The 9,871-nt window shown below is 59.5% G+C and overlaps 1 protein-coding gene across 1 annotated transcript; it reads right to left on the bottom strand.

Annotated features, from left to right (window-relative positions):
• Window positions 1-3,711: 3,711 nt before the first annotated feature.
• On the bottom strand, window positions 3,712-8,390 carry SLC32A1 (solute carrier family 32 member 1). Its single transcript, XM_028121850.2, has 3 exons — window positions 8,299-8,390; window positions 7,144-7,549; window positions 3,712-4,899 (listed from the first exon to the last, which is right to left on the bottom strand). Exons 2-3 carry the CDS (start codon window positions 7,534-7,536, stop codon window positions 3,712-3,714), a joined length of 1,581 nt encoding a protein of 526 aa, XP_027977651.1. The 5' UTR covers window positions 7,537-7,549; window positions 8,299-8,390.
• Window positions 8,391-9,871: the final 1,481 nt, after the last annotated feature.

Below are 9,871 nucleotides of genomic sequence, written 5' to 3'. Positions count from 1 at the left end.
GCTTCAGCAATAGGGAAATACACTGATGTCTGCATCTTTGAAATGCATTTTTTTAAAAGGTGGATTGCTAGATGAATAGATGGATAGATATGGAATAGCTATTTCAGCATTGTAAAAATGTTAATTGTTCAGTCTAGGTGGTGGGTATGTGGGCTGTCAGTGTAGAATTTGTTTACCTTTTCTGTATGCTTGAAATTTTTCTTAAGGTTGAAAAGGAAAGAAATAAAAAACAGTGAGAAGGACACCCAAGGCTGGCTTTCTGAGGTCAAACCAGCTCCCTCTCCTGAATCCCTGGATGTCCAGGTCTGGGTTTTCCATCACACCCTCACTGGCAGTGAGGACTAAGCCCTGTAGCTGGTCTGCCGCCTCTTTGACTGAAGCCTCTCTCTGGCCCTTGACCTTGAGATCCTTCATCCCCACCAACAGAAAGTCAAGGATCCTCTGAACTTCTTGACTGGTCCTTATGAGCCTCTTTGGCTCCCTCCTTCCCTCCCAAGTTCCTAAGGCAGGAACAGATCAGTCCCTGGGGTAAGACATGTCATTTAATTCCACAACAGAGCATCTTTCTGTATTTCAGGGGAAAACGATCAAAAGCCCATTTTGAAATATGGAGGACGTGAAAATTAAGCACTAAACGGTGATTATCAACTGGGGGGGGGTGGGGAGAATGGCAGGAAGGGAAGAAGCATTTAGAAATCTGGGATCTGCAGGAAAGAGTTTATCCAAATTCTAAAAGTGGAGAGCTTTCTTTGAGGGCTGGCAGCTTGCGTTCTCACTGCTGGGGGACGAGACAGGGCTGTCTCGGGAACAGGTGGCGGCGACTCCTGGGTTCCGGTGGGGGACGGGGCAAGGGTCTTGGTTCCAGGCCAGGGCCCCAAGGCATTGAGCCAGGTACACCGACCCACGGCTGCCTGCCGTGGACGCCGGAGGGGACCGCTTATCAGGAAACATGCTAAGACCTGCTGGGTACAGATGGGCACACTGGGGGGTGCAGAGGTGGATTCCCCCACCCCTTCCTCAGTTCGACCCCCAGGGAAGATTCATTAGGCCAGGCCTAACACCTCCCTCAGACTCAGACAGTGCCCTCGCTGTGGACCCGAAGCACGACTGGAGTGCTTCCTTTCAACTTATATCCATGCACATTGGTGTGTTAGGGGCAGGGGCGGCGTGGAGATGGGTCCCAGCTACCTGCTCCCTATTTCTCCCGGCAGCCTGAATATGAGTCTGAAATGGATGTCCTACCTATGAGGGTGCGCCTAGAAGGCTGGCTCTCCTGCTCCATCACCCTCAGGACCCGACCGGGTGACCAGGGCTCCTGCAAGCTGAGCATAAAGCCCGGAGCAGGACTGAGGGGAGTGGATCTAGGCAAGTCCGCGGAGGTGGCAGCCACTGCGTCCAGACCTGCCTGCTGTCTCATTTGTCCTTCTAAAGATGGGAAGGATGGAGCTGGTGCACGTGATGCCCCCACTTTGCCTTCCACTGCAGCAGTCGGGGCTTTTTCTGAAGACTACAGACTGCCCTGAGACTCAGAGCACATCCCAGGGTCGGTGGACCGGTGGACAGGTAGACTGACCCAGGAGAAGTGGCAAGCAGGGCAGGGGGAGGGTCAGCTTCCAGGCCTGGGAGACATCAGAAAGCCTAGGGAAGCTGGAAAGTGAGGATTCTTTGGCCAGCTCCGGATCCTGGACGAGAGACAATTGTGACAAAGGGGGATTAGGTGTTTGACATCTGGACCTCTCAAATGGTCCGTTTAAATTGTCAGAATCTTGGGCAGCAGAGAGGACCAGATCTTAACCTTCTTCCGCTCCATGGCTGCAGAACCAAGGTGGTGAGGGGTCACCTCTGTCGCAGGTATGCCCACAAAGATGCTCTGTGTGTGTGCGCGTACACACACACACACACATTCATCAAGGCTCTCACAAGACACAGAGGTAGCCTTCCCCCCACCCCACACGCAGATCTTTATATCTCCTATGCATGGCACGCATGGGCACCCACAACCGTTGCAGAGAGTGGGGAGAATGGACATTGTTCTTGGGCATTCTCGCAGTTCTTCCTTGTGCACAGATCACATCTAGAGAAACTGCTCCAAACTAGTCCTCTACCTTGGTGGTGGAGACCAAAAACCTCCCACATGGTTTGTCTCCTGTGAGGACCCTAGGAATGGCCTGGCCTTCCTGCCTTCCTCAACCGCATCTATTAAGTCTGACTATGACCTTCTCCAACGGGTCTGGGATTGGCACCCTGGAGTCGGATCTGCACCAAAAAAGGACTGGATCCTCTAGGTTAATTAAAAAAAAAAAATCTTAAACAGGCTGTTCAAGAAGAGGGGAGATTGGGACACAAATTGCTCAGGCTGTTGATTCTAAACAGCCAGATTTCTTCACTGTGGCCGTATAAACCTCAGCTTGGACTTGAGCGGGGTTCTCCTGGGTGAGAGATGCCTGGGAGACCAGGTTGGCCCCTGGCCCTGGGAGCCCCGGGGAAATACACAACCTGCTGTTGATTTCCTTTATAGTTCTCTTCACAGTCCACAGCCAAGTGTGGATTTCTGCATGCCCTTGTTTATTGTCTTTTTCTTTCCCCCCAGGATTGGAGGTTGAGAGAGTCCCCAGAATTCTCAGATGGATCCAACTCCCAGGAGGGATTCAGAACAAATATTATCCTGTTGGTGGCGGCGCGGAGGCCACATTGAAACCGCGGGGAGCTGGGCATGCTCCTTCCCTGCCTCCCGCAAACACCTGGAGGGCCTCCTCTTACTGCAGACCATCCTCCTCATTCCCCATGGCTCTCCCAGGACCCTTGAACTACAGGTGCTCCTCCACCCACACCTGCTTCACCAGGCCTGGCCAGAGCCGGATCCCCTGCGATCCAACGCTTTGGGATCCTCCCTCCCCCCAACCCCGTCGACCTCTCCCCCCCACCCCACTCCCCCATCCCCGGCCCTGGGCACAAAAATGCAGAACTGACAGGAGGCGCGGGCGCCTTTGTTTCTTCTTTATTTGCGGATATAATGATGTACCGCACTCTAAATTAGAGATAGATTTTTTTTTCTGATATACATTTCATCTTATTCACCACGAGCACACCACACGCACAGTAGAACAGTTCCACAACCTGATAAATTGCACAAGATGAGTTTGGATTCCTGAAAACCGTTAGGCAAGCCGGCCCTGCCTCGGCTTCTCGCTTCCCCGCTTCGCCGAAGGAAATCGCCCACCCGAAACGGATTTCCCGGCCAGCCTTTCCCTCTGCAGGGTTGAAACGTCTCTGGAATGGGAAGCGCTCTTGCTGGAAATGGCTGGACGCTGCAGATTCCGAGCACTGGATGGCTGTGAAATGTCCCCCCCCCCAAGGTCAAGTTTCTGCGCCTGCGAGCTGCGCCCCCTCTCCCTCCCTTCCCACCTGCCTCGGTGACAGGGACCAAAGAGTCGGGGTCCCTCCGGGAAGGACAGAGAGCCCGGCCCACAAATTCGCCCCGCTTCCCCAGAAACTAGGGTGTTGTGGAAAAGAAAGGACAACAGAAACGCAGACGCGATGGATTGTGGATTCCTATCCCCTCCCACCCCACCCCCCACCCCCGATAATCAGAAACTAGGAACCAGAGATGTTTAAAGCTTGGCTTCCCAAGCAGGGCGGCAGGGCGCACAGGGCCGGTGGGGGTGGGTGGGGAGGGTGGGAAGAACGCGGGAGAACCGGAGCCCTGGCGCCCTAGTCCTCCGCGTTGGTTCGGTAGGCCTCGATGAGGCCCTCCAGCGAGTGCACGAAGCCGGACACACTGCAGATGCCGCCGATGACGAAGATGGCGACATCGAAGAAGACTTGGTGCCACAGCAGCTTGCGCCAGAGCAGGCGCAGGTGGAAGAGGCTGGGCAGCAGGAAGCAGAGGCCGGCGCCCGTGAGACTGCCGGTGAGGCCCATGAGCAGCGCGAAGTGCGGCACGTAGATGGCCATGAGCAGCGTGAAGACCACGAGCGCACAGCGCAGCGTCAGCCCCCACGATTTGAGGCGCCCGTCGCCGCCGTAGCAGCCGGGGAAGAACGCGCGGCTGCCTTCCTGGAAGAGCGACTTCTCCAGCACCTCGACAGCAGCGAAGAAGGGCAGCGGGTAGGACAGCAGCGCTTTGGCCACCAGGAAGATGTTTACCACGGCACGGATGGAACCAGGCAGGTTGTCCGTGATGACCTCCTTGGTCTCGTCGGCCCAGGTGAGGTAGGCGACCAGCGCGAAGAGGCCTTTGAGCACGCAGGCGGCGATGTGCGTCCAGTTCATCATGCAGTGGAACTCGCTGGGCTGCTGCATGTTGCCCTCCAGCGAAGGCAAGAAGATCTGGGACGTGTAGCTGAACACGATGATGCCAATGGAGATGGGAAACTTCTTGACGTCGATATAGAACTTGACCTTCTCCCAGGCCCAGTCGCGCGCCCGCGAGAGGCAGTAGGCGATGACCAGGATGTTGATGACGAAGTGAGCCAAAGTGCACAGCAGGCTGAACTTGGACACCGCCTTGAGGTTCTTAAGGAAGGCGCAGGGCAGCAGCACGGCAGTGGCGATAATGGACCAGGACTTCTGCGACACGGGCAGCCCTGGGAAGCTGTTGTACATGAGGTTGCCGCTGACCACCACGTACAGGATGCAAGTCATCACCAGCTCGATGATCTGCGCTACGTTCACCACGCGGCCTCCCAGCGTGGGGAAGCGCGGGGCGCAGCACGCGTTGGCTATGGCTACATACGAGTCCCGCACCCGCACGACCTCGCCGTCCTCGTTCTCCTCGTACAGGCAGGCGATGAGGATCTTGCCGGTGTAGCAGCACACCACGGCGGCGAAGATGATGAGGAACAACCCCAGGTAGCCGCCATGCAGGATGGCGTAGGGCAGGCCCAGCACGAACATGCCCTGCGAAGCGGAAAGGCAACCAGACCCGGGGGCTCAGCGGCCGCAGCGTCGCCAGAGGGGACCTGGGGGCGTACCTGGGGGGCGTGGCTTAAGGCTGTAGCCGCAAGGGGGCGCTAAGTGGAGTGAGACCAGGACTTGAGCCACCCGGAGGAGAGGTTAAGAGTAGGCTCTGGAATGGGAGTGCACCGAGGCCTACTGGGGGAGTCAGCCAGAGGTGGAGAGGGAGGTTTTCAAGGCCGCAACTGAGAGGGAAAGGTACGCCTACGGCTGGGAGGTGCGGAGGAGGCTGAGTGTGGGGTCAAGACACAAGGAGGGAATGGTATATGGAGAAGGGGCTGGAGGAGTCGTGGCCAGAAAAGGGCGCTGAGAAAGGTAGAGCTAGGCCTGAGCCATTAGGAAGAGGGGGCACGGGATTCAAGGTGTGACTGGAATGGGGTACAGGGGAGCTACTGAGGGCCTATGGCCGACTGCAGAAGGGAACACGAACGCGGCAATGGGAGGGGAAAGAGCTAGGGTAGGACGGAAGAGGGGCTGAGGGTGCAGGAACGCGAAGCAGAGGGAGGCAAGAACGGAGGGAATGTGAGGGATGCTCCCAAAGGCTTTGGGGGGAGGGGGGGAGGGGGGAGGCCAGAGGCGCGCGGAGTGAGAATCCTAAGGCAAGGCTTCAGTAGGGTGGGAGAGGCTGGGGCCTAAGGAAGGGGCTGAGAGTGGTAGAGGCAAGCAGGATAAGGGGCCTCTGGGGGAAAGCGCAAGCGGGTGAGAATATAAATCAGGGACTCAAGCTGCAGACTCCGGCGGGCGGACCGTGCAAGGAGGGTTTAGGATCTACAAAGGGAAGAGAAGCTAACGAAATCCAGGGTTCCCGAGGCCTCCAGGCCTCCAGGCTCCCTCCCTGGCCTCCTTCCGGGCCTACAGAACGGGGCCTTCAAAGACGCCCCTGGCGAAGGCGCGGGTGACAAGGAGGCGGTCGCGGTCCCTTGCCCGTGGTTCTGCACCGCCGCCTCGCAGGGCCCGGGAGAGGGAGGCGCCTCGAATCGGACCACTTAGTGTGCAGGGCCCTGCGCAGCCTGGGTCCCCGAAGCAACCCCGCTTTGGCCTTCCGCTCCCAGGACATCCATGTTGTGCGCCCCAACGACCATGCGCTCCGGGGGACGCCAGAGGGACCAAGCCACAGGGCCCGGGGGCTCCTTCGGCTGAGACCTCGTCCTCCCCTCAAGCCGCCGCCTGCCCGCCTTCGCCAGCTCCTGGGGTCGTTGTGCTGATTCCAAACCCGCTCCCCGCGGAGTCCGGCGCCGCCTGGTGGGGAATGGGGAGCTTCAAGTAGGGTGAAGGGGTGGCAGGCCTGGAGACCAGAGACTGTTCAGAGCATCCGGAGGCTGCTTCTCCAGAGTGACACGCGGAGAAGCTGGTCGCCTCTTTGCCATGTAGCCGGGATTTCGGGCGAAAGGGGTGAGTCTGTGCACAGGGAGCACTGAGGTACCACAGACTAATTGTGCTTGTGCAGGCACAACATGCATGTGCTTATGTTTGTGTACACCTGAATGTCCCTAATAGGGCGGTACCTGAGAAAGTGGGCTGGATCCTGTTTGCAAGAATCTGTGCTTGTGTGCATGTGCATGTTCAAGGTTCGTGTGTGTTTGGTATATACAGGTATGTGCTTGTGTGGGGGGGTAGAAAGGTGCGTTTGAGGATAGTCTTGCGGTCTATATATAGATGCATATGTGTGCACCTGTGCGGCGTTTGTTCGTGAGGGAGGGTGGATGTGAGCAAGTGTGTCTTGTGCCTGTGTCAGGGGAGGAGACTCCCAGCTCAGCAATTTCCCTCCTTTCCTGAACATGCAGCTGTGAATCCATTCCGGAGTCCCAGGCGACACCGTTCTCTCCAATCCTGATTTTCTTTCTCCCTCACCCCGCCCCGCTCCCCTCTCCCGTTTCCCTCCGGTTTGCAGGGTCTCAGGGCAAGTGCCTCGGACCAAACCTCAGCCTAGCAGTCTTGCGCCTGGGGCCGCTGGAGGGAGTGCGGATCAGGGCGGGAGACCCCTCTTGTAGGGTTGTAGATTTCCCCCCCCTGCCCCCCCCCCACACACACAGGGCTGGGAGGGATGGAGGAAGGTGAGATCCTGAGTACCGGAGGGGATCTCTCCGCTGAGATCGCCCGGGGACTCGGACGGGGGTAGAGCCTGGTGCTCCAGAGCTGGAGGAGGTGGAGAGTAGGGGCAGGCAGAGCAGGGAATCCCGCGCTCACCTGGATAGCGTTGGTCACGTTCCAGCCCGCCTCCCACGCGGTGATCTTGGGTTTGTCGTGGCCCCCGAATTCGCCACCAGCCCCCACATTCTGGTCCTTGGAGCCCGAGGGCGGCAGGGGCGCGCCACCGCCGCGCTGGTAATGGATGTCTCCCTCGACGGGCGGTTCGGCGCCCTCGTCCCCGCAGGGCTCACCCTCTGTTTTCAGGATGTCCATCTGCAGGCCCTGACGGTGCTCAAAGTCGAGGTCGTCGCAGTGAGCAAAACCCACCGCTTCCTCGTCGGTGGCCGCCTGAAAACCCATCCTGGCGAACATGCCGCTCACCTTGGCCTGGGACTTGTTGGACACGGTTGTGGCCACGTTGGACAGCTTGCTGCGGAGAAGGGTGGCCATGGCGGCGGCGGGGTCCGTGGAAAGGACAGAAGGGGCCGGGGACGCGGGGGATGCGCGGCAAGGCGGCGAGGGCCAGGGGGGCGCGAGGCCGCTATCTTCGCTCGCTTTCCCCGAGGCGCCCCAGGGCGCTCTGTCTCATGACCCCCTCGGGGGGCGTCTGAGGCTCGCTTGGAGCCCACCCTGCGGGCGGGCAGCGGGACTGGCGGAGCCGCGGCGGCGAGTGCACTGCGGAGCTGCCGCGGGGCGCGCGCTGGGCTGCGGAGGGCGGCGGCGGCGGCGGCGGCGGCGGCGGCGTCAGAGCTGCTACGCGAGGCTGGTGCGGCGCCCCCACCCGTGCGCAACCCACTGCGCTCCCGCCCCTCGGAATCAGGCGGGGGGCGGGAGTTGGGGAAGGGGAAACACCCGGAGGCGAGGGGCGGGGGGAGGAGGGCAGCGAGAAGAGACAAGGGGCGCGAAGGGACTCGGGAGAATTGAGGTGGGGGCCGGGGAAGGGCGCCCGCCGGGTGGCACCGAGAGGGAGCGCACACGGGAGGGGGCGCGGAGGGCACGGTGGGGGCTGGAGTGCTGCATTTCTGGGGGAGGTGCTAAGCTCGGATCCTAGCCCTTCCCACCTCGCCGCTGCAGGGAGGGAGGGGGCCGGAGCGTGCTGATGCTCGCGGTCCCGCGGCCGCGACTACCCCCTCCAGAGCCCGGGAGCCTTTCGGCCCCAGAGCCTCTGGCCAAGGACTGGTCTGGAGGTCCAGAAAGGCGGCAGGACAGTTACCTGTCTCCGGCGGCGCGGACCGTCTGGGCGTCGATCTGTACCCATTACTCACACTGAGACCTGGCCGCAAGCCCCCCTCGGAGGCAGAAGTGTCCGTCCTGGACCGCTCTCAAGAATGCTCAGCCCGCCTGGGTCACGGGGCTGTCTCAGCCCGTCTAGGGACGCCGCGATGAAAGCGCTTCTGCGGCTCGCTCGCCACCGACCGGCCTCCAGATGTATGCAGAATGGAGGCGAAAGGTTGGCCTTTCACTTTCTTTTCGTTTGGGAGTCTGGAAGGAGGCAGGACTTCGTGAGGGCCTCTCTCGACAGCCTCGTGGCGGGTCTGCGAATGTCCACGCCGCAGAGGGGCGCAGCCGGTATCCCGCCGGTAGGAAAGCAGGGCTCGCCGCGGGCCCCGGGCGCGGAGGTGCGCAGTGCGCTCGCCGCGGTGGTGAAAACCTAGACCCTTTCTGTTGAGTGGGGTGCGTGTGTGCGCGCGCGAGTAAGAGAGCGACCCCGAGACAAAGACCGATACCTTATCAGATACTGCTACGGGCCGAATCTGAGCGGATTCCGAGGGTGAGATTTGGTAACCGTGTTTGTTCTGTATATGTGTGGTTTCGTGCGCCTGTGAGCCTGTGCGTTCGCAGAGCTTGTGTGTTCGATTGTGTGGTTAAGTGTTCCCGAATGCGCTGCCTGCGTTTTTGCCTGTGTGAGCCCTTTTGTAGTTGTGTCTCCCTGAGGGTCCACCTCTCGGTGTGGGCCCCTGCCTGTGTTCCCAGCTGGGCTCCCACCGGGACTCCGCTTGAGCCTGAGCAGTAAACAGCAGCTATGCGACCTGGCCTAGGTGGAGGAGGACTGGCGGCTGTGACTGCGGTGGGGCTAGGGGTAGGGAGAAACGGGAGGAAAGGAAAAGAAAGGGATTCCCCTATCTCCCCCTCTCAAAGCTCTCTGTCTCTGAGAACCCCAGTCTCCCCCTCCCCTGTAGTATTTCTAGATTAGCTCACGTCAGCGCACAAGTAGGGCGGCCTGAGGGCTTTGACCAGCCAGTTGGAGCTTCCAGGACAAGACAGGCTTCCCCCCTACTCCCTCCCCCCACCTCCGGTGCCTCAGTCTTCAGCAAGCCCCTCTCCAGATAGGGAAACTCCGCCACACTGGACAGAGATGCTCTTGATCCCTCCCCAGGTACCCCCTTAAATTCCCCTAAGAGCCTGCTGGCCAGAAACCAAGACAGAAACCCACCCCCGTAAGTAACCTGAAGAATCCATGCCCCTGCACCCGCTGCTATGACAAGAAAACCTTTCCATAGAGCCTGACCCCAAACACAGACCCTCCAAGTCATGATACGACTCAGAACAAAGAGAACAGAAATCTTTCCTCCCCAAACACAGATCATCTCCTCCAGAGAGGTTTGAAATAGAACTGATCTCCCATCCCAGAGATTTGCGCTATACAGAGACCCTCTTCCAGCCCCAGCCCCATCCCCAGAGGCTGGGAAAGAGATCCCTTTCCCTAGACTCCTACAGACAAAGGTCTTCACCTCCTAATCTTCATGCCACCTTTTCTGTTCCTGGTGAAATTCTTTAGTTCCAC

Source organism: Eumetopias jubatus, unplaced genomic scaffold (assembly GCF_037043125.1).
Source record: "Eumetopias jubatus isolate StellerSeaLion01/CBP00866 unplaced genomic scaffold, mEumJub1_p1.0 scaffold_9, whole genome shotgun sequence".
Classification (NCBI taxonomy): domain Eukaryota; kingdom Metazoa; phylum Chordata; class Mammalia; order Carnivora; family Otariidae; genus Eumetopias; species Eumetopias jubatus.
This window is presented reverse-complemented; position numbering and strand designations above follow the sequence as displayed.